Source organism: Electrona antarctica, assembly GCF_951216825.1.
Source record: "Electrona antarctica genome assembly, chromosome: 1".
Classification (NCBI taxonomy): Eukaryota; Metazoa; Chordata; class Actinopteri; order Myctophiformes; family Myctophidae; genus Electrona; species Electrona antarctica.
In genome coordinates, this window is record NC_136806.1 from 43,277,116 (window position 1) to 43,296,076 (window position 18,961).

An 18,961-nucleotide genomic window follows, 5' to 3' on the forward strand; every position below is an offset into this window, starting at 1 on the left:
AAATCATTGGAAACACAATACACATTGAGGAAAATATCCTCATTTTCAACGGTGCCAAGAAACAGCAACACTAATAATACCTGGGGGTTAAGCCTGAAGCCCCCGAGACTATACACTTCTCCCACTAGGACGTCTAATCCCACATGACCACTGTTGTTTTTACTTCCTCTCAACCTCTCCTATTGGATTATTGATCCTGACACTTGTCCACAAGCCACTGAGGTCAGTATCTAAATACAGACTTTACATTGGCAGCAACTCATGCGGAAGTTACATGGGGTTCTGGGAATACCATGTATTCTGGTTGTACAGAACAAGCATGCATTATACATATCTTCCCATGCAATTAAACCGCTTCAGCTCCTGCATACCTGGAACTGAACTACAATATGTATCCTGCATGTGTAAGCAGAAATTCTGCAGCTGAAGATCTAGTGGATTTTGTGGAATTGTTTTCTTTTTCTCCACTGGATGAAGTCAGAATTTAAAATTAACCGCTTTCGTATAAAAGCAGTAAGGTACCAATAGTTTCCCCCATGGCATGCATGTGTTTGTATTGGTAGATCAGTTTTCATCAAGAAAAAGTGTATTCATTTCTCGCTTGCGGATAATGACATTATATCCTAATAAAGGTAACATTTCCTTTAATTTTATTAAACTGATAAGATGCCACCAGTGGAGGCATGGGTGTACGTTTACACACTCAAACCGGATTATTAAATGCCAAACATATGTCATGTCATACATTACAAGATGCAGAACAAGCTCAGGTTCGAGATAACAAATTCTATGGAGAAGATACCTAGACTGTTTCAAACTAAAACCTCACATTTACTGTGCATTAGGGCTTTAAGCAACTAGTCAACTAGTAAATCCACTAGTCAACCTTGTTGGTACTAGTTGACTAGTTGATAAGAAAAGAAAAAAAGAAAGAAAAATTATTCCTGTTTTTGTAGGCCTCAAGATCAGCTAGATTATAGTTATAGTCACCAATGTACACAGTTTTTAAATGTACAACTATTATTATTATTACAATTATTAAAAAAAAATATTACATAATAGGCAACTAGTCAACTAGTAAAAATCAGAAGTGAAAGCCCTACTGTGCATCACTTTTCTGGGTTGTGCTTTGGCAAATCTAATGCTGACATGATAAGAAACAGATCTAAGGGGACATTTGGCTCACAACCCACAGCCATATAATTTTATTAAGTAATTATTACTTCAATTCATTAGGCAGAGCTACACACAAATTATACTGTATGATAACTCTCTGAGAAGGTGTTTTAAGCATGCACTGTATGCTCTAATTTCTAGCATCAAGATGCTTCTCATTTATATAGTTATGCATATTCACACCTGGGAGGTGCCTGGGAGCAGCCTGGGGCAGCTTCAATGGAGCAACTGATGTACGAGTGTCTTGTTCAAGGGCGCCTCACTGCTGAGGGAGGGGATGAGCATTACTCATTCCCTTTGTATGCCCAGGCTTTTCACAAAACAACCTCACTTAAACAACCTCAGTTCCCCACTAACTCACAATAATAACTTCACAACCTGAAAACCACACAACCTCTCTCTCACACACAACCAGACAGCATCACTCACATGACCTTGACAATGCTCAACTGCACCAACTGCCAAGGTCTTGTGGAACGGCCTAATGAACTATTTCCTCTTAGAGATTAGCCCAGTATACTGTACGTCCGAGGGAAGACGACGGGCCAGCGTACATTTAATCAACATTCGACATTTTGGAAAATGGCAATTGGCTGAACAAGACTCGTTGGAGAGAACGGCCAAGTTGGCATGAGGGCGTAAATCATCTCAGTTACACTGTGAAGACGAGGTGTCTTTCCTAATTATTGAGATGGATTGGGAAAATATGTATAAAATTGGTGCGGGCAGGGAAAGGATGGCAGCGACTGAAATTCGGAGCCTCATTCTACTAGTGTGGATGTCTCGGAAATGTCTGGATTCTATTTTTAATATGACAATGTATAGTGTGTTCTTAGAATGTAATGTTTTAGCAAGTAGGTTGCCTAGTTTGTACAGTAGTCTCATGTGCATGATATATGGCACATAAGATCCAAAATTAAGTTCCGTAGAATAGGATATAATTCATCTTATCCTATCTGTCTATTTCAGATTACACATTTTACATTATAATATACACACATTAAATTGAATATGTCACACATGCACGCTTGAATTTAATTGACTGACTTCTCTCTGCAGGTGCAGAGGTTCAGCCATGCAGCGAAAGAAAAAATAAATCCACTCTAGTTGTACCTGAGCTCCATGACACTGGTGACATTGCCAGACGGGTAGATGCGGCGGATGTAGTTGAAATCTCCAACGTAGAGACTGCCATCGACGCCCCACGCCAGGGCCACGGGAGCCAGCAGCTTGTTGCCCTGGGCCTGGCCGTTACAGCTGGGACACGAGATGCTCCGGCGTCGACCGTTCCCCATGACGGTGGAGATGACGGGCGGCTGGAGGGAGATGAACTGGTTCTCCCCACTGCCTTTGTACAAAATGCCTGAGAAACAGAGTGGTGAAGTATGTTATAAATACAATTATAACCAACACAACTGTGTTGGTAGCAGTTCATCTATACTGTACCATACCTGTTCTTCTATAGAGAAATGTACAGTTGGAGGCCATCGATATTGTCCTTTTCTTTTTGCTGTGGTTTGCGTGATCTGCGCAAAAGGACAGTTAACCCATTTTGGGCGGGAACCCCTTTTGGTGTTTTAAACATTATGTTATAATTTAGCTATTGAAAAATAGCAGATCTACAAGCTCATAGCGCGCCACCGAGTGGCGCGCTACGAGCTTGTAGGTCTGCTATTTTTGGAAAATCGTGAAAATATTTATTTCAGAAAACTGGAGGATTTAGAAGGATTTTTTAAAATTTTGAGGTCAGGCCTAAATGGGTCAAATGATAAGGGACAATATCGGTGGCACCCAACTGTAAAGTGGTGGTACTGCATGAAACTCAAAATGCAATTTATCTTACAGCTTTCTGTATCAAGCCATGCAACCCCTTGCAACCAAACGGTTGCGAGTAGATGCATGGCCACCCATTGGTGTGGTTTGGGCTATTGAATTGAACCAGTTGAATCACTTGGGTCGACTTGGGTCGACGTGCAACAGGACATACCACACCGCTGGGACGAACGCTAAAACCGTCTCGTCCCGCCTGGACCCTTTGGTGTAGTTTGGGCTTTAGGTCAGCAGGACAAAATTCTGCACTAAAATTCTGCACTCACGCGGGGAGAGCAGGGTTTGATTAAGTAAAAGGACCATTTCACCACTTTTCTTCTCAATCTTCATATAATTGGTCCTCACTAATGTCATATTGGTCCTCACTAATTAGGGCTGCCTGTAGGCAGTTCCGATTCAGAAACCCGTCCACTAGTGATATCATTAGGCAGATATTTTCTTAAACAAGATTTGTATCGCGAGAACGATGGCTTCCATTTTCGCATAGAAACTTTTCAGGAATAGAAAGCCTGCAGTTTCTATTAGCTTCCCCATTGATGATGTCACTGGTGGACGGTTTTTTGAACTGAGTAGAAAACAAATGTGCCATTTTATCATGATCATTGAGGTGAGGACCAATTATGGAGATAGGTTGAAAAGTGGTGAAGTGGTCCTTTAAGGATTTCAGCTTAAATTCATAAATGTCAAATTGATCAGATGTAATGCAAATATAATCTAAATGGCATGGGATATTTACCTCGTGATTAAGGAAATTATGTATTCCTTTTCAAAAAGGCTGACAGCTGAACAGAAATGGGTCCTCACGTCTAAATAGAAGGATCACATCTACAGTTTGAAACGAGAGTAGCGCCACCACATTGCTTTGTCTTTTAAATGATATATATTGTACAGTCATGAAAACCGATTATATCTACTTCTACCTTTATTACACATGAATAAAGCAAGGCTTAACGTAAATGTATTCCATCGGCGTCTCTTAACCTAAGACACTGATGTGTGGTCTGGTTGTAATGGAGCCTCGACGCAGCAAGCATCAATCCTAGCGCAGAACACTAATGCCTGATTTATACTTAGTTGTGTATCGTGTTGCAGACAGAAAATATTTCCGACGCGCAACACTGGAGCGCAACTAAATATAAATCAGGCTTAATACCTCCACAGCCTGTGTTTTTATGTCATCACTCCAGTGGATCTCTGAAAATCAACAACAAACAGCAACATATGTTATGAAATGGAATGTGCCTTTAATCTTGTAAGGAACACGCTTCCCCCTCGGTCACAGACAGTGAAGGGGAGGGAAGATTAATGTGGTGCATTGTGGCCTCGCCAACCTCCGCAAGACATCCATTCCTCCGCCGAGACACAGAATTCGGCGTCTCACAGCAGATTAATATTTAAAAGAGAGAGGACGATTTAAGAACATTTCTAGTATGGAAGAGTGTAGTGAGTGTTTGGTGGAGAATGGGGTCGGATATGGTGGGACACGGACGTCGGGGTGTCCAGGGTAGGGGTGAACGGCATGCTGGGAGCACTTAACCACTTTCAACGTGGCATCATTATTTTGGGCATGACATTACAGGCAAAACCAAAAATAACATAAATACAATTGCATTGTGACACGTGGGCTTGTAGATCAGCTGCTCTCACTACATTTGTCGTATGACAATTTGACAAAGTACTGTATAGGGCTTAAGTGGTTAATTCTTGTACTTTTGAATTCTCAGTCTCAGTTGTAATAACTCAATCGATGAGGAAGCCATTGAAGATCCACACAACACCACTAAATCGCCCCCGACGAGTGGTGTTTCACATGTAGGTCAGTGAAATTGCGTGGCATGCCACCATGCTACAGTGTCCCTTCACTGAGTTCTTTCCTTACATTGCATTAATCTACTGAAGGGCGAATTCAAATGGAGACATGGTCTGGTGAGACTCTCTCTTGACAGGACACTCCCTGGAGCGGTCAGGCCCCTTTGTACACGCGAGTGTTGTAAATGCATCGCTAACAAAGACGGATTGGTACTGGGCAAACGGGCTTCGTTCATGACGACACCAGACGTGCGACCTTGGGACTCGGAGTGAACCGCGATCTGTGCGTTCGCAGTAACCGACAGCAACACGCCGTGAACGTCACCATCACTGATGTGAAACTGCTGACTACGCGCCCACTAGGATATAGAAACATTACCAACAGCAAACAGCCTGTGGGTAATATCTCTGTTGATCTTATACTGTACATCCAGGTGTCTAAATACTGGACGCCTAACACTCTCGCTGCGGCAAAAAACAGCAATCTAACAGTTTGACTGTGCACTTGAGCTAAAAATACATATCTGATACTGAGGTAATTCTGGCAGTCTGCCACGTTCCCCTCCATTTACACTTCAATCAGAGTTTACAATGCAGACAAGTCTTCCCATAGGCTATTAGACAGACTAATGGAATGCATTAAATACAACAATCAATCATAAACCTCACTCTCCCTGAGCACAACATCCACATGTGGCCAATATTATTTGTATAGAAGTATACAATCTAATGATTAGGTTTTAGGCATCTACAGCATCTGATGCCCTTAGCCAGAGAGACTGAACACAAGGATAGGGCTAAGGTTTCAACATCTTGCCTATAAGGACCCCAGGAAAAAACAGGGGATCCATGCCTCTGCTTTTGGTCCTCCCCTGGTCACTTATTTCGATCCCTGTTGGGGATATGTTTTATTATCCCTGCTTCTGGTCAGACTGAATTAAATTCAAAATACATGCATTTAATTTGCTTTTGTTAAAGGGGCATGAAATCCCAGGTTGATGTTGTGGTTTGTTTTTCAGTTCAGGTTAAAAGCGACAGCAGATTAAAAACATGGCAGACAAGTAAGCAACACAGTACAGATGGATGTTTTTACCCCGCTGTACTTTATAACCTGAAGTGGAAAACAATAATATCACCATCTACATATTTCTTTTACAATTTAATTCAAATGTATCTTAACCACATTAAAACCCATTTTGGGCTTTAGCTATTGAAAAATAGCAGATCTACAATTTGTAGGTCTGCTATTTTTGAAAAATCGAAGAACGACTGACATAGAAACATAGCTTTTTCAGAAAACTGTTAGGATTTATAAGACAACTCTGGAGTGTTAATCACACTCAGAGGAGCACTTCTTGTTCGGGAGTTTCTTCCGTACTCAGTCACTACACAAGGTAATAATCACTTACAAAACATTCCTAATTTCGAGGCATGTAATGGAAAATGTGCTTCTAAGGGGGTGAGCGGCAGTCTACCGGTGCCAGACAGCACCATCATCACCTGACAAACTGTCACGTTGCCCTGAGCAATGTCACCCTGCTGATGCTTACATAGAGCAGACAGGCAGGGGAGAAGGAAGAGCGTTTTAATTGCACCCTCTACCTCTTTCTCCTCTTTCCCTTGTCGCCATGTAACATGTCTGCCGTGACAGTGAATTGACTGCATTTATTTAGCACCGTTCTAGACAGTCATCTAGAGTCTAGAGACCATTCGAAGTGCATGCTTTACAATGTCTGCCTCAAATTCATGCAGACGCGCGCACGCGCACACGCACGCGCACACGCACGCGCACACGCACACACACACACACGCACACACACACACACACACACACACACACACACACACACACACACACACACACACACACACACACACACACACACACACACACTTCGCATTCATATTCACACACTGACAGTATAGAGTGGAGTCAGCCATGCAAGGCATCTGCTGATCAACGTACAACACCAGGAGGAGCCAGGATTGAACCAGGGTTGAACTCTTGTCAGCTTGTACAAGAGTACAAGCTGACAGAAGCCACTCTCAGAGTTTGAAAAGACAACATTTGAGAAATGCGTGACCATTCATGTAATACTGTATATTAAGTAGCTGAACTCTGGCAATGGACACATAAGAATAGCCCTGTAACTGTTACCCTGGATGGTGAGGCGAGTTTCGTGATTGAGGAGCGGCTAGATCCTCTTTAATGAATAGAGCAAGGGAGAGGGAGGGAACACAACTAAAGCACAGACAGCAGTAATTTGCCTTTATCTGTTCCGACATACTCTGGAGAGAGAGATGGAGAGAGCCACTGCCAGGGAGGATGAGAGTGGAAAATGCTTTATTGGCACACATCACAGTCAAGCTCTCAGACGGACAAGAAAGCAAGAAAATGAAACCTAAGTCATGAGAGGAGAATGATAGCGACCATCTGGACTTAGCCTGTCACTGCTCCGCCTGCAAGTGGACCACTGTGGCCTTTCTTGTTGCAGGCAAAGACATTAGTCATGGTTTGTTTGCGGCATTAAGGAATCGATGGTGGGGAGCAGCAGCAAAGGCAAACAGTAATATTTGGATTCATTTTGGTGGCGTCGAGCATTATTGAACAACGTCGGCCCGTCCACAACCCCCATGTGGACCATGAATCTAAAATGTCAAAAAATAGAATAAAATGGCTTAACTTCAAACTGAATAATTCAGTTTGCATTGAGAAAATGCATAATCAAAGCCTCTGTGATATCGTTTTATTGGTACACACAGAGGCAGATAGCGACTGGTGAGAGGATCTTTGGTACTTTGATGTGAGCAAGCATACTGGAATACAAAAACAAACAATCTGTACTACAAAGCTCACTGTCTTTGGTCTGAGCTAGTAGATTGGGTTAGGATGTCCTTTTAACAAACCGATGATGAGAGCAGAGATGAGGCAGAAAACATTAGCTCGTGATATTACTTTGGTACCTTTTATATTTGGAGTTTAGATCTCACTATCTGCTTTGGGAACGAGAGAACAGGAGAAAAAAATACTTCTCAGGGCTTGTTGTTTCCGTTTCCAAAAATATTTCTATTGCTATTTACAGCATCTGTGTAAGTACGACATTGCATGTGACGATGTGCAACCGCAGACTTCAAATCATTAAGATAAACCTCGATTGCTCAACACAGCTCAATCCCAAATAAAGGACACAAGTCTCATTAGCATATCACACATTCCAGAGATGAAACCTTGCACATCGGCATCTATCCGTTGATCACAAATGCGGTCTCATCTTTGCAGCGGCTCTACCCCCCGTTGTGACGCATATGCCTCAGTGAAAGGCTTTGGTGATGTGGGCGTCGTACCTTAAGACAGGTGGGATGAAACGAGATGCAACCGGAGGCACTCGGGCTCCAAATGCATTTCAATGTTCTTCTTTGCAACACGCATGAGATGGCTGCTTGACAGATTGTGTTCAGCTGTATGCATGTTATTTTCCGTTTCTAACAAAGAGAAGCTAGCAGAGTTTGGTGTAAACATTAATACCAAGGATGCAGAGTTACCTTTTTTCCACTTTTTTTTGTTTTCTTCTTCTTCAAACTGATTGCTTGCTGTGTTGTTTTTTAGTTTTCCACAATCTTATGTGACAGAAAGCAGTTCAGATTCAGAACCATCCATGTTTTTGCGTGGAACGTTACAGCGGTGGTTACAGCAGCACACAGACCGAGCCAATCGTCTCTGTCAGGCAGAAACATTGTATATAAAAAAATTATAAAAAAGGGCTCTATTATGTAGTTAAAATGTAGCTTTTGTTAATATTTTTCATTGGTTTAATATGAATAAATCTGCAGACATGTGTCCACAGTGGCGCAACTCTCACTGAACGCTAGTGGGGGGCAGGGAGCGGCGCCGCCGGAAAATCCGTCTCCCCCCCATCCCCCTAGGGGACGGGGGGATGGGGGGGTCAAACCAAATATGAATACATATTTCTGTATAATGGAACAATTGGGATGTTCTCACATGCAATCTGGAAGCAAATGTTAACAGTTAAAATATAAACATGACTATGGAGAGCATGTGTACCGATTTGCGTGAAATTTGGATAAAATCTTAAGGAGTAATATTAAAAAATGTGTTTGACATATGTCGGCCTCCTGGTGGCGCTCTAAAAGGCAGATGTGAAAAATTCCAGGCAAAGGTTTTTCCTTGGCCTCTAGGGAGTGTGCACAAGGATCGGTGCAGTTATAGGTAAAACACTAATCAGGCAGTTATAGCGCCACCATGAGGCTGAGTTGAACATTTTCAAGTGGCATTTCTTCCTCTGCCTAGTGGGAATGTGCGTGCAACATTTCATTGAAATCACACAATGTGTTCATGATTTGCAGCATTTTGTTTGAAACAGAGCACCCGTTTCGTTGAATGGCTGTAGAGAGACTGTGTATTTGTGTGATGTTTGGACAAAATCTGTAGTTGTATTGTCAAAACATTTGTTTTGCACAAAGCGGCCTCCTGGTGGCGCTATAACAGGCCAATGTGAAAACTTTGGGGCAGAGGTTCAGTTGTGGCATTCAGGCAGTGTGTGTGCAGAGTATGGCTGCGATCAAGCCAACTGTGCCAGAGATTAGCTGGTCATGGATGGACGGACGGACACACGGACGGAGTGCAAAACATACTCTCTCCCCATGCTTTCGGCCTGGTGGAGACAATAACATCAATGGATGGATGCGAGCCTGTTTTAAAAATGTACACTGCAGCCTGTGGAAACTGACTGTTTGGAGATGTGGTCTTTCTTGTGACTAGAGAATCACAATCACTGTCCGACGCCCGGGGACCGGCAGGAAAATATCAGGCCAGGGGACAGTAAATGAGAAATGCCCTTTCATGCCTTATAGCAGCTGCCATCGGGTTGCCCCTCGAGTATAAGGCACTTAACCTCCACCTCCCTCCAGTGGAAAAGCTTTGTGGCCCACGGCACAACACTGTGTTTGCGTTTGCACTGGGCAGCTCCCAGGTGTGGACGTGCAAAACTGAATGCATGTGAAGCCGCTTTAAAACCGCATAATTACTCAGCACACCCCGCTTGATAAATCAAGGCACAAAGTGGAACATGCTTAATTATATTAGCTGATCTACTATTAGATATAAACAAAAATATTGTAGGATTAAATTGAAGAGGTCTGAACAAAGGGAGATGAAATGATCACTGAGGGGAACTCTGGAGAGACGCCAACCCTCCTGCAGGAAGTGGGACAAGTTCTCTCTCCTTGTTCTCCAAGGACAACTTCTAACCATAAATGACTTACTTACCAAGAATAACTACAGCACTGTCTTTAAATTACAATAAAACACAGTAAGATTGCTCTGTGGAAGAAAATTATTTTCTTTTCTGCATGAATTGCTACATGTTGAGAATGATGAAAAGGGCCAATCAATGAGGAAATATAACCTCAGAATGATAATAATCAGTGGTAAAACATTTGTGTTTTAGTTTTTTTGTTTTACCAATGTCAAATGATTGATGTTCTATTTCATACTTTCATAAATTTAGAAAAATAGTGAAAATAGCCAACCTACAAGCTCATGCTGTACATAATTTCAGACCAGAAAATTGATCTCTGTCAAAGGATGTTTAAAGATGGCATCAGTTATTCATCCATTATTCATGTCAGTCCAGAATGGGACATGAATTTCTGATTGTATTACTGTGTGTCCCAACTTTTCTGATTCTCAGAGAGCTCGAGATTTTCACTACCATCTGCAGTTACGTTCTAATTCTTTGTTTCAAACTCCTAAAAAGCTCCAGCTATTGTTGTCTCCACCAGGCTGAAGGCATGGGGAGAGAGTATGTTTTGCACTCCGTCAGTATGTCCGTCCGTCCGTCCGTCTGTCCGTCCGTCTGTGTACAGCTAATCTCCGGCACCGTTAACCCGGTCGATGCCAAATTTTGCGCACACACTCCCTGGATGCCAACGATGAACCTCTGCCCCCAATTTTCCAGAAGGCCTGTTATAGCGCCACCAGGAGGCCGACTTTTAAAATACATATTTTTGGATATTACTCCTCCAGATTCTGTCCAAAATCCCACTAATCGTTACACACTATCTCTATAGTCATGTGTTCAAGACAGATCTGTCTGATATTTCATATTCCATCCGAAATGGCTAACATTGGCTTTCAAAGTTTACAGGATTGGCCCGTTTAAAAAAAAAAAACTCAAATCATGAACGCAGCGTGCAATTTACGTGAAATCTTTCACGGACTTTCCTACTAGGCTGACGAATATATCCCACCCTTTTCACATTGGCCTGTTATAGCGCCACCAACAGGTGGATTTTTGCAAAACACATTTTTGCCACAAAATTTGAGGCATTTTGCGCCAAAAAAATCCAATCCAATCCAATTGCCATCCAAAGAAATGGCACCGTTTTAACATTGGCCTATTATAGCGCCACCAGGAGGCCACAACCTGACCTGCCCTGGTGGAGACCTGTGCCATGAGGGGCACTTTATCTAGTTATACCTGTATTTGTGGCTTCAGACCATGTTACTTCATTTTCCATTATCCTGATTCCAGTTTCCACTGAGCTGGATTTAACACAACAATATCTCTAGTATGTAGTACACTTCTTCACCAATTAGAGTAGCGTCTGGGAATCAGAGGGTCCCTGGTTCGATCCTCGACTCCTTCAGGCTTCGTGTCACCTGGTTAAGTGTCCCTGATCAAGACACTTAACCTCCAACTGTTCCCCAGTGGCTGGCTCACTCGGAGCAAGTCACTGCTGGGTCAATGCAGGGAAGTAATTACCCCTTGGGGAGTGCTTAAAAATACCCTTAATTCTCCTTTATCGTACACAGAATAAGTGTCCGTCTGATGACATCACAAGGACAAATTATAACTGTTTTTACACTGTTTTTAGGAAGAGCAGCACCTTTGAAGCGTAACAGCCACATAACTTAGCGCATAACATTTTGCCTTTCAACAATAGCGACTATTATTGACTTGGGTCAATGATTTTTATTGTATGTTGGAACATGTCATCCAGACAGGTACGTGTGTAGCCAGATAATCAGATTCAGAGATTTCTTTCTACTGGTACGTGTGGGGAAATCTAAATTCATTGATTTTGGCTTGGACGGCAGAGAAAAGCAGCGGTAACAAACCTACTGCCCACCTCCCACTGCTTTAAAAATCAATCCTGGGCGCTCGGATGACTTACTTTTTTACTTAATCCTCTTTACCCCGCTGAGGGGCACAGGGCATTCACCAGCGCTCCCGATATCTCCATCTCAATCTCTTCTGGTCCTGGGATTTTGCTTCCTGCCAGCTCACTCCAATGTTCTTTAGGTCTTGGAGTGTGGAACGTCTCCAGTTGTTTCTCTGCCTAACCTAACCCATGTCCTCTATCCCTGTGGAGTGCAGTGCAGGGCCTGTCTTGTGATGTTATTTGTGTCCTTCCAGTGTGTCCTATCCAGTTCCACTTTCTCCTTTTGATGGTAGTACTGTAGGACCTGTAGTATACCTACTGTCCTGGTTTGTGATCTGCTCGGGTGGCGCAGTGGTTAAGTGCCTGGCACTGTGGAGGTTGTGGGTTTGAATCCACAGTGGTGCATCCGGCTTTGTCAAGAGTTTATATGCCCGTGTTGGGGGGAGGGAAGCGGAAGGTGATAATTGTCATTACACACATGGCAGGTGGGTCAGTAGGATACAACAGCAGTGACAACACGTGTGGGGAGGAATGACTAAATGAAAAAACGAAAATGGTGTGTGGGGCGCTCTTATCATCGTACATCCTCATGACTTAACATGTCGATTTGCTCGTCCACATACAGTATGACATACATTCTCCATTCATTGTCAATGGGAATTTAATGTTTGTGTAGGACAAAAATACAGATTTGCTCGTCCACATAATGATGTAAATTCTCCATTCATTGTAAAAGGGAATTTAATGTTTGTGTAGGACAAAAACAGACGATTTGCCTGTCCACATGTCGTAAATTCTCCATTCATTGTCAAAGGGAAAAACGACTAACGTTTCGACCTATGTGGTTTTCATCATGACTCTGATGAAGACTGCATAGGTCGAAACATTAGTCGTTTTTGTATGCTAGCACCTAATAAAAGCCTTAAAATGTCCGTGCTGCTCCAGTGTCCTCTCCTTCTTCTGAAACATATGTCCTTGTTCCTGTGATGCACCGGACCAGCCGCTCCAGGCTTGAGGCGTGTTGGTAGACTCCCTTTGGAATTTAATGTTTGTGTAAGACGAAAATCTACACTAATAGCTGAATATAGGAGGGGCTAGGGCCCCTCACAAAAAGAACAAAACACCATCCCAATATGAAGGAATACCCTAAAGTATTTTCATTTGTTCTGTGATGTTATCATTATTATTTCTGAATGGTTTCCTTCGACCCAGTTTGATCCCATTCATTGATCTCAAACTCATGATATCACCAGGCGTATCAGTAAGCAGAGTATCTCTGATCGGAGACAACCAGACATGTGGCTTTTAAACAACATAAATCAGGGCGCCCGCTGGCCAAGTGGTCCAGGCACATATAGGCTTTTAGGCCTGATAGCGTGTCACGTGTTCGAGTCCCGTTCATGATGTCCTTTGCTGCATGTCTCTCCCCTTCTCTGTCTTCCTCTTTCCTGTCTATCTTCACTTGATACTATCAATAAAGGCAGAAAAGCAAAAACAAAAACAAAAAAAAGACACATCATCCCTACGTGATGCTTCTGAGCTGAGGAGGACTTAAACAATGAAACCCTATATTATACGTAGGGTATGCAAGGGTCTATACTACTACAGAAAGTAATACCAGCACTAACTTTTTAAGTTTTTATCCATTTAGGATTCTTTGTTTATTAAAGGAATAAACAGCAGCATAGACTATTCTAGTCTATAGACTATCCCTACCAGAACTGTGCACCCGATATTCTTATACTGTGGGCTGCTCGGCGGCGTGCTTGCTTCTCCTCTCTTCAAGCACTGCGCAAAAAGCATGGAATACGGATGTGTATATTACAGGAAACTGCCGTGAAACGTTCCAACAAATTCCGGTAAACTCTCGAATTGTACCATCACACCTGTATATTACCGTATATTAACTGTATATGCCCGCTAAACTTGAGGTTTACGGGCAAAATACAGTGCCCATAATTGCCCGTTAACTACTCTTTGCACGCAGTGAAGTCATCTATACTTCTACACCAAATGTCTTTGCTGAAAATAGCTGATGTCAAACCTCACAACATATGCGCTGTGAGCTTCTTGTATATTGGCTATTTTCACAGAATGTTTGCCCCAGAATAGGGACGGTAGGTTTCATGTGGCTAAGAAATAGAAGATGGTAACAGGTTGTAAATGTTAGTTTCTTCACAGATAAACCTACATGGAGATATCCATGCTGCACTGACTGACCCACATGCTGGAACCATCTGTCTCCCTGTAAACCCCCAGAGGTCACTATCACTAGTTCTACATTCAACAGCGTATTTCCACATAAACTCTTACATATCCCTCTCAACTGCCAGCGGAATCTGAGAGCTTTGATGCATCTCTGTATATTGTCCCTCTCAATGTATACTGTGTATGTATGTATGTATGTATGTATGTATGTATGTATGTATGTATGTATGTATGTATGTATGTATGTATGTATGTATGTATGTATGTATGTATGTATGTATGTATGTATGTATGTATGCATGCATGTATGCATGTATGCATGTATGTATGTATGTCATATAATAGTACACAATATCTCCACACAAACGTCATCAAGACAAATTCATTTCATTTTAATGTGATTATAATACTGACATCCTAGATACTAAGTATAACTACTGTACCAAGGTAACCCTTTTCTATAAAAATCACACCTGTGTGAAGTGAGGGGCGCTCTCATCATCATACGTCATCATACAGTACATCATCTGGCCAATCACAATTTGCGTCCTCACTTTTGTCTTCAGTGTTTGTGTTTACACACTTTTGTCTTCTATGTTTGTGTTTACACAGACCCTGTGTAAACACATGTACATATACATATGTACTATATACATATATGTATATAGTAGGAGGATTTGTTCGGTATTTCACAAAAATATTGGAAGTGAAACTGTAGTGTTAATCACTTTAACCACGGGGACACCTATTTTGGGCATGTCATTATTTACTGTAAGGGAAGGTTTTCAAAAAATACCGAAAATAACCGATCATAAATCTACACACTCACAGCCCATGGCAACGCAATGTGAGGCTTAAGAAGCTTAAGTGGCTTAAGTGGTTAATCATTTGGCTTAATGTTACACAAAAGCATTGTGTGAACAAATAAATGACTGAGAGAGAGAATGAGTGAGGTGTGTGACTTCCATAAAGGAAAGGAGGAATTTATGATACAAAAAACTAAACAAAACAAACAAAGAAAAAGCACTTCACTGACTAAGAGATGGGAAAGCAAGAACCCAGGCACTTCCAAACTGATGCTATTAGACTGAATTAATGAAACATTAAAATGAACACAGCACAGAGCGGCAGTGGGCCGTGACCTCAGGCAAGGACACAGATCCTGTGTGACAACTGCAACAAATCAATCAATCATCTGTGACAAAGACCGCAGGACAGACTGGGTGTAGTGTCACTTACAGCCAGCAGGGACATGAGAAGACCAATTCACTAGCAATACAACACGCTGGAATAACAATATAGGCTAGCACAGGGGTTCTCAACCCGTGGGTCGCGACCCCTCGGGGGGTCGCCAAATTATTTTAGGGGGTCCCCAAATTATTAAAAAAAATATATATATATATTTTCACGATTTTTCAAAAATAGCAGACCTACAAGCTCGTAGCGCGCCACTCGGTGGCGCGCTATGAGCTTGTAGATCTGCTATTTTTCAATAGCTAAATTATAACAATGCTTAAAACACCAAAAGGGGTTCCCGCCCAAAATGGTTTAAGGTTATTGTAGCAGTCAATTTATATTGGGGGTCGGGAGGGGGCGGGGCGGGGGTCCCGAGACATTGCCAAAGCATTTCCGGGGGTCCCCGGCCAAAAACGTTGAGAACCCCTGGGCTAGCATAATGATACTCCAATAACAAACCGTAGCATCATACACACAGGGCGGAGGACGCATTTGTCATCGCATGCGGTTTCCAACCTTTATTCCTTAGAGCCCCCCCCCCCCCTTCCTTCACCTGACAAAAACTGTGCCCCCCACATGTGCGTACACTAGGGCATTCACTTCTAGTCATTTTTACTAGTTGACTAGTTGCCTAGTTTACTAGTCGACTAGTCGACTAGTTGTTAAACCACCTTTGTTAAACCACCTTTTATTTTTTTTGGAAATAATATTTGTACATTTAAAAACTGTGTACATTGGTGACTATAACTATAATCTACCCGATATTGAGGCCTACAAAATCTTATCAACTAGTCGACTAGTACCAGCAAGGTCGACTAGTGGATTTACTAGTCGACTAGTAAACTAGTCGACTAGTTGCTTAATGCCCTAGCGTACACACACTGTATAGTGAAATGGTCGAATAGTGTAAATAGGTGATCTAACCGAAAATAGCCGACCTTCAAGCTCACTACAACGCGTCTGCTATTCTCCCATTTTCATTTTTATTGAAAAGTGAATAAATAGCCCAACAAGCCCAAAATACCCTGATGTCACTTCCTGTACAAGCCGGATAACCTGACCTGACCTGCACGTCATTCATTGTAGCAGCTGTAATTCATTCATTACAGCGCTGTATCGTTTCAAGTCCTTGTCCTGTGTGTATTTATAGACTAACTAGGTCTTCTAGTCTGTCATATGTCTTACACTGTCCCCTTGAGCTGCACATGAGATCCTGTTGTCCCCACATCATGTAAGTCAGTGTGTGTAACGCAATACCATCGTATGTGTCACCAGCCCTGAGGGCGTTGGCAAACTTGGCATGGCATGTTTTACTCTACAGCTAAGCGAGTGTGATTGATGCGCGGAGCAATTCACCAGGTCAACTATGTTAATGAAAGGGTTAAACATGTCACAGCTCTCCCGATCCGCATGGAACAAGGAGGCCGGTTTCTCTTCCTAAAACAGCTGAGCAGGGTGAAAGCGTTGTGAACACCACTCTACTGGCTTCTTTCACTCTTGATTTATTCCATCATTAAGGTGAATGATTGGCCTTTCACAGCTCTCCTCCATTATCTGCAGCAGAGATGACGAACCATATTTCATTTTGATTTGAGTATTTATTGCAGCGATCGCAGGGTAAAGACCACCTGTTCGCCCAGGCGGTGGCGTAACCGTCTGGGCACCCGACTGGTAATCCAGTCGCAGTGTGCCGCGGGTTCGACTCCCGAGCCCAACACGGCCTTTACTGCATGTCTTCCCCCATCTCTCTCCCGTTTCCTGTCAGCCTACTGTCTGTCCCTTCAAAAACCAATAAAAGGCGTAAGCCGCAAAAAAATATATATATCTTTAAAAAAAAAAAAAAAAGACCACCTGTTCAACACTCTAAAAAAGGACCACCTGTCTTATGCACGTGCACGCAAACACACTTCAACATGTGCGCACACAAACGCAGACAGTTCCTACCGGTGCTCGCATGCGTGGATTGTTTTATTACCTTTAGATCATACGCTGAAGTATTTGGGCGTTTGATCCGTGAAAATCCGGTCCAGATCCGTTCCTCAGTTTGTTTTTGAACGATCGCACCACCCGCCATCTTGCCAAGCAGAATGGAGGGGGCTGGGAGGCTGTTGTAGTCAGACAAAACCACCATCCACTTGCATTGGACTCAATTTCCCAGAAGCCCTAGCAGCCCAGCATAAGTATCGATTTCCGGTTTCGTCATCATAACATGAAGCTCTCTCCCCCTGCTCCGCGGAACGACTGACTTTCTTTTTTATTATTAAAATTCGGCGATTTAGACACATAAAACAAATAGCGGGAATGTCGTATTATGCAGCGGCGCAACACTGGATCAAAAATAACTTGCATGGTAGAACAGTCTAAATGCGAATCCGACGTACACTTGTGCACGCTTATTAGTCGTTTTTCTGCTCAAAATGAGACACAATCCGAGGTTTGGGAGCTTATAAATCCATGATAAACATCGCGCCGATAACAGCAACTCTGTCGCGGGTCGTCTACAGGCTAGAGTGAGCCCACACTGTAGTGTGGGGTGGGGCTGTACTTCCTGGTTGCCCAGGATCTCTTCTTCAACTTTGGTATTTCGCGCATTTGACTGGCAATGGCCTCACGATCCCGCCTAGTGTAACGGGAGGGAATGTGTTAAGTGTCTTACCGTTCTGGACGTCCAGTATGTGGTGTTTGTCCAGCATCCATCCACCCATGTAGGAGGCGTCCAACTCGTAGCCCTGCAACACAGCCGTCCTCTTCTCCCACAACACCACGTCCAGACATGACTCGTACTCGTAACCCACGGACACTGAAACAAAAAACGACGACATACCAATTAGCTGTCCTGTCCTTTAGAACAGTGGTTCCCAAAGTGGGGTCCGGGGACCCCCAGGGGTCCTTGAAGGAGTTCCAGGGGGTCCCCAGCTAAATGATAGTTTGGAACCAAATGGACCCTTATGGGACTGTAACTCTGAGAGTGTACAAAGGGAACTAAATGGACCCGTTCCATTTGTACAAAAATGTAATTAACATTGACTTTACAATATAAATTGGGGTCCCATAGATAGAAATGTCTGTAGACTAATATGCATGTCAAACTGGGGGTCCTTAAAATGATACGGGTTGAGAATCACTTGTCTGTGGAATATCTTTTCAAATGGAGGTCCGTGGGCTAATTAGTGTCAATTTGGGGTCATACAGTCATACTGACCTGACGAAGATCTATCAAGATCGAAACGTTGTTGTTTGTTCAATAAAGTAATTATTTACCAAAAGAATGGTGTGTGGGCTTTACCTCCTTCCATGATTGCCTTATTGGCCCTGTACCTACTGTCGAGGTGCGTGTAAATAGGTATGCTCTGAATTTGGGGGTCCAGGACATGAAAAACTTGGGAATCACTGCTTTAGAACATCTGTTGTGCTTTGTTTCTGAGTGGTTGTTTTTGCCGTTCTAGAGGATGCACGCACATCTGAATAAAACAGGTGATATTGTAGCCATTTCATTCTAACTGTAAAAAAACAATAA

The 18,961-nt window shown here is 42.8% G+C and overlaps 1 protein-coding gene across 1 annotated transcript in view; it reads right to left on the reverse strand.

Moving 5' to 3' along the window:
- The window catches only part of LOC306923713 (teneurin-3), a gene marked incomplete at both ends in the record, with an annotated part of 232,390 nt that overhangs the window by 34,030 nt on the left and 179,399 nt on the right, over positions 1 to 18,961 (reverse strand). Inside the window, 2 exons of the mRNA XM_079501976.1 lie at positions 2,290 to 2,539; positions 18,101 to 18,244. Coding sequence (XP_079358102.1) covers positions 2,290 to 2,539; positions 18,101 to 18,244 — 394 coding nt within the window. The remainder of the gene's footprint in view (positions 1 to 2,289; positions 2,540 to 18,100; positions 18,245 to 18,961) is intronic.